The sequence below is a fragment of the Dendrobates tinctorius genome, unplaced genomic scaffold (genome assembly GCF_039654945.1).
Source record: "Dendrobates tinctorius isolate UK_male_01 unplaced genomic scaffold, ASM3965494v1 ptg000035l, whole genome shotgun sequence".
NCBI classification, from domain to species: domain Eukaryota; kingdom Metazoa; phylum Chordata; class Amphibia; order Anura; family Dendrobatidae; genus Dendrobates; species Dendrobates tinctorius.
The window spans coordinates 21,478,852-21,503,713 of NW_027361703.1; the positions used below are offsets into that span (position 1 = coordinate 21,478,852).

At 44.9% G+C, this 24,862-nt stretch overlaps 1 protein-coding gene across 4 annotated transcripts in view; it reads left to right on the forward strand.

Annotated features, from left to right (window-relative positions):
- MDFIC (MyoD family inhibitor domain containing) overlaps window positions 1-24,862 on the forward strand; it is a 298,050-nt gene that overhangs the window by 172,036 nt on the left and 101,152 nt on the right. For all 4 annotated transcript variants that reach the window (XM_073573335.1, XM_073573334.1, XM_073573333.1 and 1 more), the window contains exon 2: window positions 5,909-6,059. In XM_073573335.1, coding sequence (XP_073429436.1) covers window positions 5,966-6,059 — 94 coding nt within the window. In that variant the 5' untranslated portion in view covers window positions 5,909-5,965. The remainder of the gene's footprint in view (window positions 1-5,908; window positions 6,060-24,862) is intronic.

Below are 24,862 nucleotides of genomic sequence, written 5' to 3' on the forward strand. Positions count from 1 at the left end.
GTTTGTTCACATGCCCATTATTTTTTGTGTGTTTGTGCAAATGTCCGTTTACTTTACCGACATCACAGAAGAAAAGTCTAAATACAAGTCTGTGAAAATCATGGAGAGCACACGGATGTCATCAGTGTACAGTCCGTGTGCTGTCAGTGATTAACACTACTGAATAGGAAAAGCTTTGTCACTCATTCATTTATCCATACACTAAAATGTCTCATGGTAAAAGCTAATACATTGATGAAACACTGACCTAAAAAACTGACCCTCGTACCGTACACGGATGTGGTAATGAGGCCGTGTGTATGTTCGGCATGATTACCTGTATGTCTGTAGACCTGTATACACTGACGTGCAAAAGGTAACAATGTTTAGAACCTCTGACTTCCAGGCTCCATATCTCACCAGCCACAACTGCTTTGAACGTGAGACTACCATCATTTTATAGACAATCATCTCGGCTGTCTCGCACATAATTTTGACTTACAACTATCTAACATATGCAGATTATTGTCAATGTCACTACATTGTTACTGTTTTGCTCCTAAATTTAATTTTTATTTTGTTTTTATTTTCTAAATCCACCTTTGGCTTTCAACACTGCTTGAATCCATCTGAGCCCGCTTTCAGTGAGATATAAGCATGTCTTTCGAAATCTGATCCAAGGTGTTTTCTACATGTTCCCAAAATCTGTGCATACTGGTCGCCTCACTTGGCTATGTATTTAGCTTTTTCTCTCTTTTAACTCTACCCACAAGTGTTCAGTTGTGTTAAGGTCTGGGGTCTGTGGGGGCCAACCCAGATCCTCTAGTCCACTGTCATTGAACCATTTCTTCACCAACCTCAACATGTTTTGAGTTGATGTTCTGCTGGAACACTGTCGTCCTTTTCATGCCCATAGTACAAAGTACTTAGTATTGTAGGATACTCATACAGCTCAGCATCGGTCCTGGTCAAGTATCCAACACGTTTGGTAATGAAACAACCCCGTATCCTCAGACTTGCTCCACTAAACGTGACAGTTTCTTCAATTTCTTGGTCCGTTAGCCCCTTTTTCTCTTGTTTCTTCCAGACCAATTTGCACCTTTCAAGGTGCAGTCTATTGATAACTGTCTCATCACTCCAAATCTCCTGCTTCTAGTCTTCTGCTGTCCACTTTTCATACTTTTTTGCAAAGTTGATCCAACTCTTCATATGGCGATATTGAAGACAAAGCTTCTTCTCTTGTGTTATGTGCGTCACACAGTGCTTGCATGGACGTCTGAGATCTCACTATTATGAGGCATACAGGCCTGTGTTTGTCGTACCAGAACTGATAAACCTTATAATGAGCTGATTTGTTGACTCTGATGTTTTGCCCGGACGACCACATCTTGGCTTCTGAATGGACGAACTTTATTTCGTATTCTTCCAACTGTCCTGGCACTCACATGATGCAGTTTAGCAATTTTCTTGGCCGAGAGACCGCTCTCAATGAGCTGGATAACGCGGTTTCTCTTTTCTTGGGAAATCTTCATGGCTCCAACTCGATTCGGACCAATGACCTTTCACTTGGGAATCAACCTAATAACACACTGAGCTATTAGGGAATGTGAGAACAGAAAGAAAAATGTTTTCCACCAGCAGCAGGAGCAAAACAGTAACAGTGCAGTGACGTGACAAGAATCTGCATAACTAATCATATGCTAAATAGTCAAATTTATGTATGAGATGGCCAAAATGATTTACCTACATGTATAGTGGTAAACTGCACATAAATAGCATTTAAATCCTGTCTAGCAGGCTTACCGAAAAAATGGCTAAAGGAAGAAAAGGAAGTTATATCCTCCCTGCAGCTACTCGCTTCCAGTCATCATGGAGTGCAAGGAGTAGTTACAGTGAGCATGCTGTGATCCTTTCCCACACCTGCCTTGACTGACCGCTACCTTTGCGCACAAACACGCTGCAGAGCAGGCAGCATGCTCCCAGTATAGTGCGCAGTGACTGTGTGGCTGCAGGGAGAATATAACTTAACTGTGTCCGTGTACCCGTTTGCTCTTGTATACCTGCCAGTTTAAGCGCTTTTTTCCTACAGGTAAATAAAGTATTTGTAGGTGACTGATTCCATTTCAATAGTTGGTAGAAAGTTAGTTTTTGTTATTTTGCGTGATAGGTTTCCTATTTATGTCTTAACCCCTAAACGACCGCCGATACGCCTTTTAACAGCGGCAGTTAAGGGTACTTAAACCACAGCACCACTTTTTAACGGCACTGAGGATTAAGTTTACAGTGCGCCCCCCCCAGCGTCGGATTTACTCCGTGGTCTCGGCTACCGAGACCCCAGAGAACATGATTAGGGTCGGTTTTTACTGACCCCGGTATTGCGATCGCCATTATTAACGTTCTAACAACGACCGGAAAAAAAGAGAGATTTTCCATGTAATTTCTCTTTCCTTTGATGTGACCGCATATCAGAGGAGAGAGAAATAGGGTCCCACGACCACCCCTCAGGTGAAGTCCCCCGGGCCACTCATGTCTTCTTCCGGGAGAAAATGGCGTGCATCTGCCGGCCGGCAACAATAGGAGATTTTTCCTATTGGTTTATTTTGATCACTGTGGTAGACCCTATCACAGTGATCAGAAAGAAAAAAAAAATAGTAAATACCGTAACCCCCCCCCTTATCACTCCCTTATGTAAAAATAATAAAATAAAAAAAAAATGCATTTCCATTTTCACATTAGGGTTAGAGTTGGGCTAAAGTGAGGGTTAGGGTTGAGATTACAGATAGGGGTAGGTTAGGGTTGGAGTTAGAATTGGGGGCTTTCCACTGTTTAGGTACATCAGGGGGTCTCCAAACGCGACATGGCGCCACCATTGATTCCAGCCAATTTTGCGTTCAAAAAGTCAAACGATGCTACCTTCTTTCTGAGCCCGGCCATGCGCCCAAACAGTGGTTCCCCCCCACATATCGGGTATCGTCATACTCAGGAGAAATTGCACAAAATATTTTGAGGTCCATTTTCTCTTGATACCTTTTGTGAAAATTAAAAAAATTGGTTCCAAAGTAATTTTTTTTATGAAAAAAGTAAAATGTTAATTTTTTTCCTTCCACATTGCTTTAGTTCTTGTGAAGCACCTGAAGGGTTAATAAACTTCTTGAATATGGTTTTGTGCACCTTAAGGGATGCAGTTTTTAGAATGGTGTCGCTTTTGAGTATTTTCTGTTAAATTGACCACCCAAACTCACATCAAATGTGAGGTGGTCCCTAGAAAAAAAAAATGGTTTTTAAATATTGTTGGAAAAATGAGAAATCGCTGGTCAACTTTTAACCCTGATAACTTCCTAACAAAAAAAAATGTTTCCAAAATTGTGCTGATGTAAAGTAGACATGTGGGAATTGTTATCTATTAACTATTTTGTGTGACACCAATCTCTGATTTAAGTGTACATAAATTTAAAAGTTTGAAAATTGCAAAATTTTCACAATTTTTGCCAAATTTTCATTTTTTTCATAAATAAACGCAAGTTATATCAAAGAAATTTCACCAATAACATGAAGTTCAATATGTCACGAAAAAGCAAACTCAGAATCAGTGGGATCCGTTGAAGCGTTCCAGAGTTATAACCTCATAAAGTGATAGTGGTCAGAATTGTAAAAATTGGCCTGGTCATTAAGCACGATTTAAATATCATACAATCTGATTTTTTGGTTTTCATATTTAGATTCTGCCTCTCACAGTTGAAGTGCATGTAGCATAAAAATTACAGACCTCTCCATTCTTTGTAGGTGCAAGTTTTCTCACCTACATAGAATGGAGAGGTCTGTAATTTTTATGCTACATGCACTTCAACTGTGAGAGGCAGAATCTAAAAATGAAAACCAGAAAATCAGATTGTATGATATTTAAATTTAATATTATTGCATGAAATAAGTATTTGCTCACCTAGCAACCAGCCAGAATTCTGGCTTTCACAGACCTTAGTTTTTCTACTCTGCACTCTTACTTGTATTAATTGCGCCTGTTTGCACTCATTACCTTTTATAAGAGACACCTCAATCACACACCAACCTCTCCACCATGGCCAAGACCAAAGAGCTAAGGAAACCAGGGAAAAAATTGTGGACCTGCACACAGCTGGGATAGGCTTCAGCACAATAGGCAAGAAGCTTGGAGAGAATTATTATTAGAAAATGGAAGGAACACAAGATGACTGTCAATCTTCCTCATTCTAGGGCTTCATGCAAGATCTCATCAGGGAAGGATGATTCTGAGAAAGGTCAGGAATCAGCCCCGAACTACACTGGAGGACCTGGTCAATGGCCTGAAGAGAGTTGGGACCACAGTCTCAAACATTACCTTTATTAACACACTACGCAGTCATAGATTAAAATCCTGCAGGGCACATAAGGTCCTCCTGCTCACACTATCACATGTCCAGGCCTGTTTGAAGTTCGCCAGTGACCATCTGCATTATCCAGAGGAGGTATGGGAGAAGGTCATGTGGTAAAATGAGACCAAAATAGAACTTTTTGACATCAACTCCTATCGCCATGTTTGGAGGAAGAAGGAGGATGAGTACAAGAACACTGTCCCAACAGTGAAACATGATGGGGGAAACATCATACTTTGGGGGTGTTTTTCTGCAAAAGGGACAGGATGACTGCACCATATTGAAGGGATGTTTGATGGGTTCATGTATCCTAAGATTTTGGACAACAACCTCCTTCCCTCAGTAACACCACTGAAGATGGGTCGTGGCTGGGTCTTCCAGCATGACATTGACCCGAAACACACAGCCAGGGCAACTAGGGGAGGTCTAGTCAGTCTTCAGACCTTAACACAATAGAAAATCTTTGGAGGAAGTTGAAACTCAATGTTTCCCAGCGACAGCCCTGAAAGATCTGGAGAAGATTTGTATGAAGGAGGGGGCCAAAATCCCTGCGGCAGTTGTGCAAACTTGGTCAAGAACTACAGGAAACATCTGACCACTGTAATTGCAAACAAAGGTTTCCGTGCCTAATGTTAAGTTCTGATTTTCTATTGTATCAGATACTTATTTCATGCAATAAAATGCAAATTAATTATGTAAAAATCATGCAATGTGATTTCCTGTTTATTTTTTGATTCTGTATCTCACAGTTGAAGTGTACCTACGGTAAAAATTACAGACCTCTTAATTCTTTGTAGGTTTGAAAATTGACAGTGTATAAAATACTGATGTTTCACCACTGTAGTCCTGCATATTCATGGGCTCTGTATAACTCCACCTCCACCACTGATTGTCAGTTTTCTGCATATGAACAGTGTACACAGAAAGCTGTCAATCAGTTGTGTTGGTGAGGTAATGCAGAGCTCAGTAATCAGATTACTGCTGTATTTGCAGCAGGTAAAACAGTGAATTTATCAAAACTACAGCAAGCCGCTTAATACATAATACATCACTGGAATGAGTGTCTGTGCCACTACATCTTGCTGCGCTCAGATGGGGCATAAAAAACCTGGTGACAAATTATTTATAGATGTATTTTTTTTTCATAATTAATTTTAAAGAACTCTTGAAAAGAATGGCATTTCTGGAGAGTATGTATATCAAGTTTCCAAGTAGAGAAAACTTAACACTTTAGTCCTTTCTGAAGGGAATTGGTGGGGATTTTAACCCAACCACAACAATAGATTTTCTAAGATTCAACTAATGGCTTAGTTAGCAGGTTAGCTATGTAACTGTGAACAAAAGAGTCACATGCAGCAATTCTGCACTAAAAATCTGCAGCAAATACTTTCCATGTGAATATGGCCCTGCAGCTGCTGGTAGCCCAAGTAGTCATGCTTATATGTGTATACTACATATAGATGGTGGTAGTCTATGTGAATACTAATAGTTTTTTGTATAATCAGTACTGTGTTTTGTTTTCTTTTCATTTTCTTATGCAGTGCTTTCTACAGATTTGTCTTTGGTTACATTGTGTTTCTTGGGGAGAGACCTGGCAGATGTCCCAAGTGAAAGAACCTTTTTCTCCAGGGCCTACAGGGCCTGAACAAGATACTTCAGCTGAAGACAGCCTCTTGATCTCCATCCCCCTGGGTAAATCTCTGAAACATTAGTATGGATGTCTTGTCTTCCCTGCTTTGTTTGTGCACTACCTTGAAATGTATATACATTTAACCCTAAAAATTAGGAAAATTAGGTAGCCAGATTGGCAAGGGGTAGTTGTTGGCTTCCTGTCACCACCAGACAGTTTGGATAATGCCCAACAGTAGCAAAGTATGGCAAAGTTTGACAAAATCGTCTTGTGTACCCACTAAGGTAGAATGATGGCGGATCTTTTCTAGGAATTTTGCACAGTGTCATCCCTATGTTAGGCTATGTGCCCACGTTGCATGTTAAAACGCACACCAAAAACCGGACTCCTTCCCAGAAATCGCACGTTTTTTTCCGCACGATTTCACCGCGATTTCACTGCGATTTTACCGCGATTATGTTCGCGATTTTGCCGCGATTTTCGTGTGCGATATTCAAGTACTTTCCAAGCGATTTGAAGCATCGCTTGGAAAGTGATTGACAGGTTGGTCACACTCGTCAAACATAGTGTTTGACAAGTGTGACCAGGTTTTTACTATTGAGGCCGCCTATGCGGCATCAATAGCAAAAGATAGAATGTTAAAAATGATAAAAAAATTAAAAAATCGGTGTATATTTACCTTCCGGCGTCCCGCGCTGCCAACCCGGGCCACAGCTTTCCCAGTAATGCCTTGCGAGACCTGTGATGACGTAGTCTCGCGTTGCTATAGCGATCTCGCGAGACCTACGTCATCACAGGACCTTGCCGCAAGGCATTACTGGGAACGCTGAGGCCGGGAATGCAGCGCGGGATGTCGGAAGGTAAATATACCCCGATTTTTTTTTTTTTTTTTTTTTTTTTTTTTTTTACAGGAGTATGGTACCCAGGGCCTGGAGGACAGTCTCCTCTCCTCCACACCGTGGGTACCAACCGCACATGAGACGTTTAACTTCCCGCATGGTGGGCATAGCCACATGCGGGAAGTAAGCGATTCTCATGCATTCCTATGGGTGCGGAATTGCAGCAATTCTTTGCGATTCCGCACAAAAGAATGAGCATGCTGCGATTTTTTTCCGCGATGCGATTCCGCCGCGGAAAAAAGTGCAGCATTAGCACAGCATGTGCAGAATGCCATAGGAATGCATGGGGGGTGTTCTGTACACGATTTTTAAACGTTTTTGCGCCGAAAATCGCGGCAAAAACGCTTAAAAATCGCTACGTGAGCACACAGCCTTACTCTTTCTGGTAATGTGTGCATATATGGTTGAATGGGTGCAACCATTCTCCTTGTCAGTAGGGTGTATGCCTATATCAAGCTCTTATTGAATATTGTATGGACATGTACTTTTATCAAGGAAAATAATACCCTTTTATCATTTAATGCATATTCTTCAAGTAAGAATAACAAAGTAACAGCACAACACTAAGTTCTTATGAGAGAGGTACCAGAAATCTATTTTATGGGGAAATATTTGCTAAAACAAACAAGTCAGGAGATAATATAAGGACTACAAGGAGATATGACAATAAAGGACTGTTTTAGCCAGAGCGGGGTTGGAGGTTGAGTCCCGGCTCAGATCTTTCTTTTTTTTGCTATTTGGAATTATTTTGGACTTGTTAGGCTAAGTGCACACGTACTTTTTAGCCCTGCGGATTTTTCCGCGCAGAATTGAAGAAATCCGCAGGTCAAATGACCTGCATTTTTCCTGCGGATTTCTTCCTTTTTCTTGCGGTTTTTGTGCGGTTTTCCCCATTTGGAGAATGGAGCAGGTGGAAAACCGCACAAAAGAAGTGACATGCTGCATTTTTTGAACCACAAGAAAACCGCACAGCGTTTTTTTTTTTTTCAATTGAGTAACATGCTACTGTACATCACAATGCGGATATGCAGTGTTTCGGCGCGGTAAAATCCGCTGCGGATCCGCTGGATATCTGCATCGTGTGCACATGGCCTCAAGCAGCACGTGATAGAGCGTACTCGGACTCTAAACAAGTGAAGATATTTGCACATGTACAGTGGGTGCGGAAAGTATTCAGACCTCTTTAAATTTTTCACTCTGTTTCATTGCAGCCATTTGGTAAATTCAAAAAAAAATTTTTTTTTCTCATTAATGTACACTCTGCACCCCATCTTGATGGGGGGGAAAAAAGCAAATGTAGAAATTTTTGCCAATTTATTAAAAAGAAAAACAGAAATATCACATGGTCATAAGTATTCAGACCCTGTCTGGTGCTCAGTCACTCATATTTAAGTCACATGCTGTCCACTTCCTTTTGATCCTCCTTGAGATGGTTCTGTTCCTTCATTGGAGCCCAGCTGTGTTTAATTAACTGATAGGACTTGATTTGTAAAGGCACACACCTGTCTATATAAGACATCACTGCTCACAGTGCATGTCAGACCAAATGAGAATCATGAGGTCAAAGGAACTGGCCAAGGAGCTCAGAGACAGAATTGTGGCAAGGCACACATCTGGTCAAGGTTACAAAAGAATTTCTGCAGTACTCAACGTTCCTAAGCGCACAGTGGCCTCCATAATCCTTAAATGGAAGACGTTTGGGACCACCAGAAGTCTTCCCAGACCTCGCTGTCCAGCCAAACTGAGCAATTGTGGGAGAAGAGCCTTGGTGAGAGAGGTAAAGAAGAACCCCAAGATCACTGTGGCTGAGCTCCACAGATGCAGTAGGGAGATGGCAGAAAGTTCCACAAAGTCAACTATCACTGCAGCCCTCCACCATTCGGGCCTTTATGACAGAGTGGCCCGACGGAAGCCTCTCTTCAGTGCAAGACAGAAAGCCCACATAGAGTTTGCTAAAAAACACATGATGGAATCCCAGACTGAAAAATAAGATTCTCTGGTCTCATGAGATGAAGATAGACCTTTGTGGTGATAATTCTAAGCAGTATGTGTGGAGAAAACCAGGCACTGCTTATCACCCGCCTCCTGATGAATTAATAAAACGAAACGTGCATTGGGGATACGGTGACGCTACTTCCTACATATTCTATGTAAGTGTTATTTGCCTGATCTTCTGTCCTTTATATTAATGTTATTTGTTATCAGACATTATGCAGAGCAACTTAATGATTTATTGTCTTAGATAATAGAATAGGAGTGGGCAGTTGTTATGCACTAAGATATTTGATTGGATACGTGTGTGGTGTCCCTGCTTTATTATGTAATTGTCCAGCAGAATTTCTTTTTATATATTTTAACCAAGTTTTGGATTTAAAAATAATTTTAAGGGTTTATGCTCCTTTTGTTATTTGTTAGCCGTATGTTGTTGTGTTTGCATATTGTTTGAGTTAAATACCCATATATTTTGGTGTTTTTTTTTCAAATTAATAGACTGCTCATCACCTGCCCAATACAATCCCAACAGTGAAACGTGGTGGCAGCATCATGCTATGGGGTGTTTTTCAGCTGCAGGGACAGGCCGAATGGTTGCCATTGAAGGAAACAAGAATATGGCCAAGTACAGAGATATCTTGGATGAAAACCTCTTCCAGAGTGCTCTGGACCTCAGACTTGGTTGAAGTTTCGCCTTCCAACAAGACAATGACCCTAAGCACACAGCTAAAATAACAAAGGAGTGGCTTCAGAACAACTCTGTTACCATTCTTGACTGGCCCAGCCAGAGCCCTGACCTAAACCCAATTGAGCATCTCTGGAGAGACCTGAAAATGGTTGTCCACCAACGTTCACCATCCAACCTGACAGAACTGGAGAGGATCTGCAAAGAAGAATGGCAGAGGATCCCCAAATCCAGGTGTGAAAAACTTGTTGCATCATTCCCAAGAAGACTCATGGCTGTACTAGCTCAAAAGGATGCTTCTACTCAATACTGAGCAAATTGTCTGAATCCTTATGACCATGTGATATTTCAGGTTTTTCTTTTTTAATAAATTTGGAAAAATTTCTACATTTGTTTTTTTCAGTCAAGATGGGGTACAGAGTGTACATTAATGAGAAAAAAAAATATCTTTTCTGAATTTACTAAATGGCTGCAATGAAACAGAGTGAAAAATTTAAAGGGATCTGAATACTTTCTGTACCCACTGTATCTCTTCTATTATTTAAGCTTGCTTCATTAAGTAGTGCTGATCCATTTCTTTTATTTGATACTATTTTCATTTCGGAGTCTGCTTGGTTATTTATTTAAATCCGTTAAAATCTATCTTCTTGTAGCTCAGTTTGTTTAGGACCTGCTTTCTAAAGCGTAGTGCTTGGTGAGCTTGTGGCCAAATGGCTTTCTTTTTCATTAGTTAGGTAACTGTTTAACGCAGATGACGATCGCATCACCGTTCTTGAACTGGCTGGCAGCTCTCCTGATCCAACCGTGGCAGCTGCCTAGGGTCAAGAGAGCCACTGGCCCGTTCAAGCAGTGCGATGCTATCATCGTCTGTATTATACAGGGCTGTCTGAGTCGTGGAGTTCTAGTCGCTGTCCATTTCGGTGGAGTAAGTATAAATGGACTGATTCCGACTCCTAAAATATATAATAAATTGGGTTCAGTAGTTCAGGGCAGGATGTGCTGTAACTGTTTTTATAAGAATTTGGGAAAGTTCTGAAATGTCCTATAAATGTCTGTTCTGGTCCTGATCTAAGGATCTCGGCTTTTAGCTGAGATGAGTCTGTGCTGCGCTTTGTGTACATACTTAGTAGTGAGGCTGGGCTGTGGAGTCGGAAGTCAGTGAAATTGAAGAGCCGGAGGTTTGGCTTACCGACTCCACAGCCCTGGTGTTGTACAACCTCCTGACTCCGCCCTAAATGTGTTAGGGGTGTCTGGGCGGCAGGTTGTTTCATGGCAATTTCCCACTAAAGTAAAACACGTAGTCCGTCAGCTAGTAATAGCATGCTGTCTTCGATTAATTTACCACTGCAGTTGATAAAGTAAGTTTGAGTATGTTCGCCATTGTCTACATCACAAAAGATGCCCTGCGTAGTATTCTCATTACTTTAACGAATTCACCATTTTAAACTAGCATTAAAGGTTATGGTATATCCCTAAGGGTTTGATAGATGCCGGTCCTATTTCTGAGACTCACACTTCTGTAATCAACAGTAGTCTCCAGCCATCAACACATTTGGCTTTAGAATGGATGGAGACGTAACCAATTGTGCACGGTTCTCTTTATACCAGTAAGGACAACGAGGCCCACACATTGATTCACTGCCTGGATGCGGCCATCTCTCTGGGTTAACCAGGGTATCGTGTTCATAAATGAGTAGCACCCACAGCTGTAGTACTAGACGTTATCTGATACATGCACCATAAATGCCTAAGGCCTGTTTCACACATCCGTTTGTGTCTATCAGTCAAAATCCGCCGTTTTGCAAAAAAAACGGATCCGACATTTTTCTTGGCAGATCCGTTTTTTTTCCCCATCGAGTTGCATTACCGGCGGACCTTGACGGATGGCCATCCGTTGGATCCGTTTCCCCCCCCCCCCCAGGCAGCAGTTCCTTTAAAATTCTTCCTTTGACAGATCCGTTAAAATAACGGTCCGGTGACATACGTTGTGATCAGTGCAGGAACGGATGCGCTATCCTCCATTTTGGCGGATTTTGACTGACCAAAAAAACTGATGTGTGAAACAGGCCTTAGTGGGGAAAGCTCCTTTTATCTGAAACATTTAATAAAATCTCACTTGTTTCTCGGCCTCACGGCTTCTACTGCATTGTTCACACTTGACTTCACACATAGCGATATCGCTAAAGCGTCACTGATTTTCTGACGCAGCAGCGATGTTTCTAGCTATATCGCTATGTGTGATACTTACCTCCGACCGGCTACCCCGCTGGTTATCGGTGATCGCGCGAGAACGTCCTGGACCGTTTCTCGTCGGCCGCGTCCTGCTGGCGCCGACGAGCGACGTGTGGACGCGGGCGGGAGGACGTCTTCATTGTCGCGTCTGACAGGTAAGTAACGACCGCCGACCACTGCTACGTCGCTGGTGTGATCTGCCTGTGTGGCAGCTCACTAGCGACCATTTAGCGATGCACCAGCGATCCTGACCGGGTCATATTGTGGTCGGGATCGCTGGTGCATTGCTAAATGGTCGCTAGTGAGCTAAATGTGACGGGACCCTTAAGGGTATGTCACACTAAGAGATATCGCTAGCAATATCGCTATAACTAGTGACGTTATAGCGATATTGCTAGCGATATCTCTGTGTCTGATACTTACCTACGACCGGCTCCCCCGCTGGTTATCGCTGATCGCGCGAGAACGTTCAGGACCGTTTCTCGTCGTCAGCTTCCTGTGGCGCTTCCTGCTGTGAGGACGAGCGACGCGTGGAGCCGGGCGGGAGGACGCAGGATCGCCTGGTGTGACAGGTAAGTAGCGATCCCCGTCCCCAGCGATGTCGCTAGTGAGATCTGCCTATGTGGCAGCTCACTAGCGACCACTTAGCGATGTACCAGCGATCCTGACTGCGTCATATCGCTGGTCGGGATCGCTGGTACATCGCTAAGTGTGACAGTACCTTTACAGTGGATGATTGATGTAACTTTGGAGTGTTTGGCTCTTTCTTTTCCTATGTGATGTAGTTGTTCCTGACTGTCTTGTTTGGTGTGTGTATTATCTGTTTTGATAAGCAATAGTTTCTGTGCTGATGTTATCACACCTAATACTAACATTGCTTTTGTTTTTCTGGTAAAATATGCACCTACTGAAGATTTACCTCTGTACAGATTACAAGACTGTCCTCTCAATGACACCGTTCAGGCAGGTTGTCCCATGTGTTTATATGCACCATGTGTAAAGGGCCTGTCACACTAAGCGATTTCTCTAGCAATATCGCTATAACGTGTGACGCTATAGCGATATTGCTAGTGATATCGCTGTGTGTGATACTTGCCTACGACCCGCTCCCCCGCTGGTTATTGCTGATCGCTCGAGAACATGCTGGACCGTTTCTCGTCATCTGCTTCCTGCGGCGCTTCCTGTGGAGAGACGAGCGACGCGTGGACGCGGGCGGGAGGACGCAGGATCGCCTCGTCTGACAGGTAAGTAGCGACCCCCGACCACTACGATGTCGCTGGTGAGATCTGCCTGTGTGGCAGCTCACTAGCGACCACTTAGCGATGCACCAGCGATCCTGACAGCGTCATATCGCTGGTCGGGATCGCTGGTGCATCGCTAAGCGTGACAGTACCTTAAAGGCTCCGTTACACATAACGATGTCCTAGCGATTCCCACCAACGATTCTGACATGGATGGGATCACTGGGACATCATTACGCTGATCGCTGGTTAGCTGTCACATAGACAGCCGCTCCAGCGATCAGGACCAGCGAGCGAGCTGGTATCCAATGTAAACAGCGGGTATCTAAGAGCTGCATGGCTCTTGGATACCCGCTGTTTACCTTGGAAACCAGCGTGCACGCTAGTATCTAAGGTAAACAGTGGGCTTCTAAGAGCCGCGCGGCTCTTAGATACCCGATGTTTACATTGGAAACCAGCGTCCAGCGTTGCTGGTCTCTCGCTGCCACACGCAGCAATGCACGCTGGCCAGCGGGAGACCAGTGATCAAAAAACAGCCCAGGACGGTTGTGCACGATCAGCGATACCCGGCGGGGGGGCCGGTCGCTGATCCCCGTCACACACAGCGATCTCGCTGGCGAGATCGCTGTGGCGTCAGTCATGGGCACAGCACACGTTTCCACAAATTCATCTACATCCATCCATGATATCCCCACACCAGCATATCACTAGCTAGGTTGAGTTTTGACTTGGAGGATAACATAAGATCAGGTGTATATGAAATCTAAAAAGTGTATATCATCCGTACTCATTTATTTTTGGGGGGCCCGTAATGCCTAGTCCAGTTACGAGGCTTTTTGCATTCATTTATTAATAAGGGCTAAAATTGACATGCATTTTCATATTCTGCATATCACATAATTTTAATCCACCTCGGAGCTTGAAGGAGAGTTCTTCTACCCCTAGGTTTCTACAAGTGCGTATATGTCTCCTCATTAGTTCCAGCCTTGACTTCTTCCTTTTGGGTTTTAATTGACCCACAGAGCCTCCTATGGATTGAGTGAGGTGATCAAATGTTGTTTGTATTTAACCCCTAATGTCTGGAGTAATTTGGGCTTCACTGCTTGAAATGTATGAGATGTGCTGGTTCAATGCCTAGAACAGGTCTCCAAGTGATCGATAATTCTGCGTTCTTTAGCTGTTGTTAGCTGCATACATACGTTGTCTTGTCTTCTATGAATAAGATATGCAATTTAGTTATCCTCAATCAGAACCTCCCACTCCCATCTCCAAAACTTTACACGTGCTGCGCCAATTCTTTGGAGTGCACTTCCCAGGTCAATACGATTAGTCAATTTTAAGCGTGCCCTGAAAACGCATTTATTCTGACTGGCCTACCGCCTCAGCACATTAACCTAATCTATCCCTGGGTGGCACAGTCAAAAGTTTTACCATAACCAGGTTCCCCGCATCATGTTCCCACATGCTTTATGCATCCATTAGCCCTCTGTGTCTGTACTGTTACACACTTAACATTATGGCTGGTTCATACAATCAGGGCAACTGTTACCACCCACCTTTCGTGTCTACCTTTTTCCTCATAGACTGTAAGCTTGCGAGCAGGGCCCTCATTCCTCTTGGTATTTGTTATAATCTACTGTATGTGATTATTGTTATGCTGTAATGTCTATTGTCTGTACAAGTCCCCTCTGAAATGTAAAGTGCTGCGGAATATGTCGGCGCTATAGAAATAAAATTTATTATTATTATCTGCTATCTAATTTGCTGGTGTTCCTGGAAAATGTAGTGTGAAACTGAGTAAACTACAGCCTCACACATGTACTGTGACGTGTTCCTGTGAAAGTCTTTCTGCCGTTTGCCGCTCAGCCCCTTCAGTTTGGAAGGCCCCTCTGGCAGATCTTCTGTGCAGTGTGAAGTCATGAGTTAATGTCTTTGGCTTCCCAGTCGCTGATTATAAAGCTGAAATGCCAGATGTGTACAGGAAATAGCCGTGAATATAAAGTGTATCATTCTCTGAAACAGTGGGGCATTTTTGAACAAAACTTCATTTTATTATTTATTTACCGGGCTCCTTGTCAACTTGCTTTTCAGAATGTTTTGTTAACTGCTCAGATTTACACAAGACCTCAGTTTCAGATTTCTGCAAGATAGTTGTTGTTGCGCCGCTTCAATGGCAGCTCTCTGGACTTTGTGATGTTTGGCCATAGTTTAGAATGTTGATCTAGTATAAATTAGTTTGTGCCTTTTTTTTTTTTTTTTTCTGTAATTTACTTTGTTAAAGTGTATATTTGTGTATTTTAACCGTTTAACATCATGCTTTTATTTTAGAACTTCTTTCATTACCAAACAATACATTTTAGTTTTTCAAATATGAAGTCCAGTAAAATTTGGTAACCCCAAAATTATTCAAAAATGTAAAATGCATTATTTGGGTCTTTTTTTTTTTTTTTTTTTCTTCTTCTTAGCAGGTAGTTGCCTGTTCTGCTCTGCAATGATCTCTCCCAGCTCGGATCAGTGTTGGACCCCCACCTTGCAGCAATTTTCCTGCTCTCTGTGGCATCAAAAAAAAGCAGTTCCTTCTTTTCTGCTCTGTCGATGGGTGTCATTACCAACATCATATTGATTGACACCAGGCTTCCTGCTGCGTTAGCTGAGCAGGCTGTCAATCGGCATGATGTTGGCAGTGACATCCTGTTGACAGGGCAGACGAGCGGGAAATACGGTCGTGACATCATGGGAATCGAGAAAATCGTCACCGGAACAGTCCGTGATTGCTCTGATCCAGGAGAGATTGTTACATGGAAGAACAGGCCTGTAATTAGTGACTACCTGCCAATAAGTGCTTGGCCCCATAGGTAATAAAATCCTGGATAACCCCTTTAAGTGCAAATATTTAATAATGCTTTTATTGTAGTAGCACTTTTGCAGCTGTTTGGCTTCTTGCCTTTCCTTATCACCTAATATTTTCTTGGTATATGTCACACACCGATATGGGTGTGTGAGAGCAGAACATATGTGGTGCGGTAGATGGAGAGTAGTGTCTTTCTGGACTTTGAAGTTGTTTTCAGCTGGTTAAGGCCCCGTCTCACTAAGCGATCTCGGTAGCGAGATCGCTGCTGAGTCACAACTTTTGTGACGTAACAGCGATCTCACCAGCGAGATTGCTGTGTGTGACAGCGATCAGCGACCGGGCCCCCCTGCCGGTATCGCTGATCGCTGCAAGAAACCTCTGGACATTTCTTTGGTCGCTGGTCTCCCACTGGCCAGCACACATCGCTGTGTGTGACAGCGGGAGACCAGCGATCAGGTGTAAAAAATAATAAAAAAAATATAGTTTATTCTCACCTTCCGACGTCCTGTTCAGCCGTCCTGCCTCTCTCCACGCTCCGGTCCCAGTAAGCCTTTGCACGAATGACCGCGAGACTTTATCCCTCGAGACCGTGACATCTCGCGGTCATTCGTGCAAAGGATCACTGGGACCGGAGCGTGGAGAGAGGCAGGATGGCTAAACGGGACGTCGGAAGGTGAGAATAACTATATTTTTTATTTTGATTCTATTTTTTACAGCGATGGCCAGCGATGCCGGGCGCTCGGCATCGCTGTGCTGATCGCTGGTGAAGCTGTCTGTGTGACAGCTCACCAGCGATCCTGACACCTTCATATCGGTGTCGGGATCGCTGGTAAGTCGCTTAGTGTGACGGGGCCTTTAGTGATTATATTTGCCTAACCTCCTGCTAAGAGGCACTGAAGGGAGTACCTGGATGATCCTCTTGGAACTGATGAGTTTACATGGGTCCTAGCTAGGGACCTTCTGTGTCTGACTGTATCTGCATTTCCTGGTTCTAAGGTATTACTTAAATATACAATATATATGTAATAATGGATTAGTGTCTGATGGCCTTCTTATCAATATGCCTAGTAGTTAAGGAGTAGGGGACAGATTAGGTGTCAGATGTCAGTGAGTGGGAGCCCAATGCTTGTTATTTTGCAATAGGGTGCCAACCTCTACGGTTAGGAAGGGTGTTTACAGGGTTTTAAGAGGGAAAATGTTTATTATTCTCATTATTTTGCCTTTCCCTGCTCTACATTACCTCTAGACACCGCTACAGTTCTGGTCTCTTTGATTATCCTAGTCTCATCGGTATAACCAAACCATCACAGGAGGACTTTTTAACTACCGTAAATATATTATCGTGATCGATGTGGTGCCAACATATTTTTACGGATTTTAATGCATATGCAATAGAATTAAGTTTTAATGGGTGTTTTCTCAATGTGGTGTTTTATTAATTTTTTTTTTTTCTATTGTAGATGTTTACCATCAAAGTTTGTGTTATTCTTGATACAAATTCAAGAGCTGGTTGTTCAGGTCTCACATCCAGCATGCTTGGCAAACATGACGGCCTTTCATTTAAATGGCTGCACCTGTAATAGAGAGACCAGTATTAGTTCGCCAGATCAAGAGAGATCGACTCTATTATGTCTAAATGCCCTAACAAGGCATATATAGAGCAGATGCCTCATATGTGGTCTTAGCAGGTTATCTGTAAGGTTAGTATTAATAAGTTTGCAACCCATTCTATGCACCTGGTAAAAATTTTAAGGGTATGTATGACTCCTTTACAATTGGTACTACTGTTGCTGAAGGCTCTTAATCTAACCGTGTTATACTTATTGATCAGTATTTTAACTTGGCATAAAATTAAGTTTTTGGCTTCCAACTTGCTGGCAGTTTTTCTACGTAATTAATTGAGATCGTCAGACTCCTACTTAGGAGTGTGGTCAAGAAGCACCTGAATCAATACAGCTTGTGGCTACAATAGGCTCCTTTACCAATTTCAGAGAAGAAGCATTGGGCAGCTTCATGCCCCTTTGTTTATACACTGCTCTCTGTTCCCACCACCACTTCTCATAGACTACTCTGCATGCCGTCTTCTCTCAGTAACATATTGTTTGTCTCGCCTCCCTCTCACAGACTGTTCCCCATGCCATCTTCCCTCTATAACATACTGTTTATTTTGGCCCCCTCCCGCAGACTGCTCCCCATTCCACCTTTATTTTTTTCATAGACTACCCCTAATGCTCCCGATTTTTCTCATAGCCCGCTAGATCTCATTTATACTTTCTTTTCCTTGTGGTTATGGTATTTCCCACACTTTTTTGCAAATTCTGGATTTGTTTCTCCAACTTAAGTCAGATGGGAATGACCTCACCCTTAGGTCCTTTAGCTCACTAGGAAACGTCATCTACTGTAGATACTCTGCCTCTGCTCGGGACACACCATCACCCCTTTATGCTTACAGAGTGTAGGAAAAACTTGCTCATGAAATGTACAGCATGTAGTAGGCAGCAGTCGGTGGGATGTATGGAGGGCAGATGGGGTGTTGTATACTTGTTAGGAAACCTGTACCTCAGTCTTACAAATATTCTATCGATAGAAGCTCTAATGAATAAGTATAAAGTCCTTGTTATTTTAACTCTGGAACCACTTCAGCCGCTCTTCAGCTATCAGCCATAAAATAGGAAATTGCCATGAGGAAGCGTAATCCAAACTAAAGGGTATTGAAAGGTCTTGATCTGCTGAAATACTAAAGGGATTCTTTCAGCATGGAATGGCCGTTCAGACCAAGTACAGGTGCACTCTTAGTGTGGCCAAACATTTTCGTTAACCGTCCCACCTACTTGTTTTCCCTCTAGCTTTGTCCCTCTCTGGCTTTAGAAAGCCAAAGCTGTCAGCGAGGGCTAAGAGAGGGGAAAGCAAGTAGGTAGAAAGGTGCACTTAAATGTTTGGCCATGCCTTGATACATCATGCTCCTGTACTTTGTTTCATCAGTTTTTCTGTGCTCCCTGTAAGGGTCCAATGTCAACTCTTGAAAAACAACTCTATACAATTATCCCTCCTCTACCAACTTTACAGTTGTCACGATGTAGTCAGGCAGATAACATTGTTCTTGTTATGAGCGGTGGAACGCACTAAATGAAATAAAAATAAAGTGCGTTCACCGCTCGGGGTCCACCGTGCGGTAGATGGGGTAACCGCTGCTAAAAGAGGCAGGGCACTCAGGCGGTAATGTGCACAGGGTTTTAGCTTCACACAGTGCACTAAAGCAGATTCTGTTATACGCACAGAGCTGCCAACAAAAACATAAATACCGCTGAGTCTGTATAGGGTCACAGATTTCAGCGATGTGGACACGGTATTAAAGGTCACAGAAATAGCCTTAAACACCAGGACTATCCCCTCTAGACCTACCGTAAAATTTAGGTACGAGGTGTCGCAACTGCGAACACCCGGGAGGCTGCAACCGCAGCGCGGCGTGAACAGAGCCGCAAGCAAGGCGCTGCAAGGACGCTGGCGCAATGCAGGACGCTTAGCTGCTGCAAAAGGTATAGCTGGAGCGCGCTGGCGCTAGCACTGCTACTGGCGGCTGCCCAATCACTCACACAATCGTAATATCAGAGGGAAGGGGTTTCATAATAAGTCATCCACCAGTCCAAGCATCCATTACTAAACACAGAGCAGCAAGTATGAAAAATACTAGCGCATGGCGGAACAGCCATGCGCACTTTTTATAGTGACCGGGACCTTCCGGAAATCTCCAGAGCCCTGAGCTGAACCAATGGAATCAGGAGCAGGACCTGAGCACCTGACTCCTGAACTCCAATGGAAGCTCATTCCAGGAGCATGCTCAGAAGCTTGCTGAAAGGACTTAGCCTCTGGAGACAAATGTGAGGATCTGGATCTCTGCATAAGTATGGCAGGACACAGATTCCTAACAGTTCTTGGCTTTTGCCATGCACCCAGGCAAGTCCATCAAACTACCAGATAGAAAAATGCAATTCATCACTCTACAGAACACTTCTCCAATGCTCCCTAGTCCACTGCTGACGTGTGTAGATCACTCTGACTTTTGGCCTTGTACTGCAAGGCTTGCATGCAGCTGCTCGGACATCTAAAGCTGTGCCCATAAAGCTCCTGACACAATGTTTGGAGCTGATGTTGATGCCAGAGGATGTTTGACATTCTGAAGTTATTGAGTCAGCAGAGCTTTGGAGACTTTTATGCACTATGTGCCTCAGCACTCTAGTCTGTCATTTCATGGCTGAGTTGTTGTGGTGCCTCAATGCTTCCATTTTTAAATACCAACTGATCATGGAAAATTTTTCTGTAAGGAATATCACAAACTGACTTTTTGCAATGGTGGCATCCTATTACAGTGTCATGCTAGAGTTCAGGGAGCTCTTTGAAATGACCAATTCTTTTGCAACTGCAGATTGCATTACTATGTGGTTGATTTTATATATCTGTGACAATGAGACTAACTGAAAAACCTGAATCTGGGGATTTAGAATGCAGCCACATGCTACGGCTAACCACATAGTCAAAGATTTGCCTATTCATGGTGGGCAAATGGCTGCACGATTGTGATGCAAAATCTGGAAACATTTTTACTACCCTGCAAAGAGCATATTGACCCTAACTTACATAAGGCATATGCAATGGCATCAGACCTTTGTTGCCACACATACTGTACTGTACACAAGTTGCATTGGTCCCAATGTAATAGGAAGGGGTCTCCTTACCTTGCATGATGGATACTGAGGCTCTAACCATCTCTTTCCCTACCCCAGGCCCTTGACGGCTTAAAAAATTTCAGAAATTTAAAGGGAGCTTGTCAGCATGATTGTCAGGTTGGCGCTGTTATATTGATAAAAATGATACCTTGGTTGATGAAATCCGTCTTGTGGTTGTTGTTTAATCTTTCCTTGTTGCTTTCAGTTAGGCTACTTTCACACATCCGTTTTTGTAAATCGGCATGATGCGGCGAAATTTGTGAAAACCGGATCCGGAATTGGATCCGTTTTTTTCACATAGAATGTAATGATCGCCGCATCATGCCGGATGGACATGCGGCGCCTCCGGGTTTTGCCGGATACGGCAAAAATGCGCCGTCCGGCATCTGCAAAAAACGTTGGCTGCAACGGTTTTTTGCAGCGCCGGACCGGCTTTTTCAACTGCGCATGCCCGGGCACTATGAGTTTTAACCCCACAAGTGCCCGGCGCGCATCTCTCTCTCTCTCTCTCTCTCTCTCTCTCTCTCTCTCTCTCTCTCTCTCTCTCTCTCTCTCTCTCTCTCTCTCTCTCTCTCTCTCTCTCTCTCTCTCTCCATACCTTTCTTTGGCTGACTCTGTAGTCCCCCTCTGTCTCTCTGGCTGCTCTCTCGCCTCCCGATCTCTCGCTGGTTCTCTCGACCCCCGGTGCTGCGACTCCTTTAAATGTCCTCCAAGCCGCATCAGGGGCCGCATGTACATCCGGTGTCATCGCTGGAGGCCGGATCCGGCGGCCCGGCTATTCGCCGCCGGACCCCTGACACCGGATGTGTGAAAGAGGCCTAAAGAAGATTCTCGTGTTGTGGCCGGGGCTTTATGTGGTGCTCTGTCCAAATATTCATCTGTATGGGCTTATGACAGGTCACTGATCCTTCAGTGACCTTGCCCCCTATTTTACGTACTGCATAGAATATGGTTTGGAAGAAAGAAAAAAATCACATTCATCAGGCAGGCGCCTGCGCTGTAGCATGATACGGTGGATAATACGCCTGTTTTCATTTTATTTAGACATAAAGAATTTTTTCCCCAACAAAACTATTATCACCTTCCAATAGATGCTACTTCTCCGGCGCCATTTGTCTAGCGAGAAAAAAATTAGGCTTCATCAAGATGGTATAAATACAAGGAACAAGGAGAGCAACTAGGTGCATAGAGTAAAATACATCACTTTATTAGAGACAGTATATCAAATAGAATCACAATATCAAAATAGATTATAGCAGGATACGCCAGAAGTACCACAGGGACGCCCTATACCCTCAAACATGGACAGCGTAAATGAGAGTATGCTTCCCCATAAACACATCTTGGGCATGTACTCATGTATCTTTCGTGTCTATGAAGGGTCGGTGGGCCGAGCTGGGGGGGTGGTCCCTCTTCTTACCGCGCAGAGACGAAACAGAGACAAGATGAGCAGTTTCTGGGTGCAACAGGTCCAAGTTTATTTAGCACACCGCACTTTCCTTTACCTCACGGCCCTCCATTTCCAGGGCCGCTTCTCAAACACCGTACTCTATACTGGGGACGTGTATGCGTACACCGTCCCCTCTTCACTCGTCGACGCTCCTGACAGGTCCGTCACTGTGGCCGCCTTAGGCCCGTAAACCAACAGCGCTTCCACTAATCAGTCGTCGTGTCAAATATGGTGTCTCACACCCAATGCCTTGTCCCTTCTGCGGTCCTTCCTGTCAGGACCACCCCCCTGACGTTCTCTCTCCACAGTCCCCCTGGTTTAGTTTCTCCTCACAGCGCACAGACTGTCGCAGTCCTCTTGTCACTGGAGCTCCCCCTGGGGACTGGAACCTTCTGGAACCCTCCCTCAGTATTTATAGCTCTCCCGGTCCCCTGTCACTGTAACCCCGCCCCCCATGACCAACGGTTTCTAAAGCCCTAAGCTGATGTCAAGTCCTTTGCTCACACTCCTCCCTGCCATCTAATGGTCAACCCAAGGTACTGCACGTCCACTACACTTTCCTAGCTGTTTCCCCACTGTAATAACTGACACCTACCTACACTGTGCAAACCTTTCCTTCTTCACTCTGACTAATCCGTCCGTCCATCAGGTCACCTTCCCTACACTCCCCCTTCCTTTGTCCATTGTCGTCCTCGACAATCGTCATCCCTGCCTTCGTCGTTCTGAAGCTACACCTACATTCTGTTGTCGGACCAGCTGTTGAGCCAAAGCCACTATCTGCGGGGGCCGAACCATACTGGGAGCACTATGCTCTGAGCAGCCTACTGCTACTCACCAGCGCGCACGCCACATGACAACGTCTTTCAAATTGGGCTAGGTACACCCATATTCTCTCTATGGCGTGTACCTTCCCCTACTGTCACCTTCCACTATTCGGTACGCCATGATCGAGGTCTCTTACCTTCCAGATCATTACCAGCGCCCGCCTTCCTCCTTCAGGGGTGTCCGTGGTGTTGGGGACCTGACCTAGGCCGGCTGTCTTCCTCACGTCTTCCAACTCATTTTCTCTTCTTTCAATAACATGTCATGGTCGGCGTCCCGGTCTCCCAGACCTCCTCAACTCTTAGATCCCTACCGGATCTCACACTTTCCTTTTGTCCCGCAGACCTTCCCTTACCCGGACCTGTTGCATTTTACTTTGGCATATTATACATTAAACAACTTTATAATAGCACAAGTACCCATTTTTATATTTTTATTTTTTTTCATTTTCTTTTGCTCATTTTCTTCTGCCCATTTTCTTCTGCTCATTTTCTTCAAACCAGCATTTAACAAATAAACATCACATGTTTTTTTCTTCTCCCCCCCCCCCCCCCCCCTTGGACATATGTACTCCCTCACTTCTTGACACCCCGCTTTGCCAGGCTTAATACAACCAACAACTTTAACTTCTTATATCGAATTTTCATTAATCTATGCATCAACTGTCCTTATGCTTTGGCACAACGGTGCAATGAAATTTCGAGCGTTCAAACCACTCCCAGACAGCTGGCAGCGAGGGACCCCACAGCCGTGGAGCGCCCGGGGTATAGGGAGTGTCCTAGGAGTTCTTACTACGGGGGTTCACGGCCCTCTGGCTCAGCAACCACAGCTACCGCGTAGTAGCCACGGGGGCAGTACTCCTTGTAGTACGATACCCAGTCCCCCTCATGTAGAGCCCGGCCGTGACGAATAGATGCCACATTAAGATAAACCTTTTGTCCAGTCTCATCCCGGATAAAACCGTATCCTCTATCGATGTTAGTGTATACCAGCCGTCCACGGGATCTTTCCACCGCCATGCCAGCCTCCCCCTTTGAGTGGAGCAGGCTCCATACCTCCTGCTCCCGAACTTTCTTTTGATCACCTCTGCGACCCAAACGGAGGGTGCCGTGCCAGTCCCAGAGTCCGGTGGGCGGGACTTCGCTGTTAAAGCGCGTGGGGCAGAGGCGGCTGATGATATCTGCGGCCCAGCAGCCGCTGGGGCCGGGTGGCGGATGAGGACAGCCGGGTCCTTGAGGGCTGGAGTTACAGGGCCTGTCAAACAGGCCGCAGCCGGTTCTAACGCTGGTATAACCGCGACCGCAGGGTAGGCCGCATCCAAAACTTCTAACGGAGCCCGAGTAACGGCCGGTTCCAACAAGGCAGCTGCTCTTGGCAAGGGGAGCGCAGCAGCGTCTTCTTTGGATGAACGCCGCACTGGTAGCTCCGGGCAGGGTAGCTCAGGGACTTGAGCGGGGGCCTCGCTGAGTTCCGCATACACCACGGGGCCCGTGGTAACTAGGCCTTCCAGTGCGCAGGGGGCCGCGTGCTGCAGCAGAATGGTGGGGGCCGCCTGCGGAGGCACTGATAGGGCCGGGGGTACTCTCACCTTCCCCGGCGCTGCAGCCTCCGTCCCATCATCACGCGGTGGCCCCCGCAGCCTCCGTTCCTTGCTCCACTGTCCGGCGGGCCTTTTCCTTCGGACTCGGGGGGCTCCGCTGTGAAGTCCTCTGCTGGTATTGGTGGCGGCCGCTCTCGATAACTCCGCTCCCCAGCTCAGTATTCCGCTGCTCACCCGTGGCTCTGAGGGCAACTTCTGGCACAGCTCCATCTCCCGCCTCCATTGCCACTCCAGGCGGCCGATGCCCCGACACCCACAGCGTCTCATACCGTCCGTTGGGCAGCAATCGAATGGCGCCAGACAGCTACAGCCAAGCTTTTCTTCTGCACCACTCCTCCTGCTGGGTGGGGCGTCGGCAGGCCTTTCCAC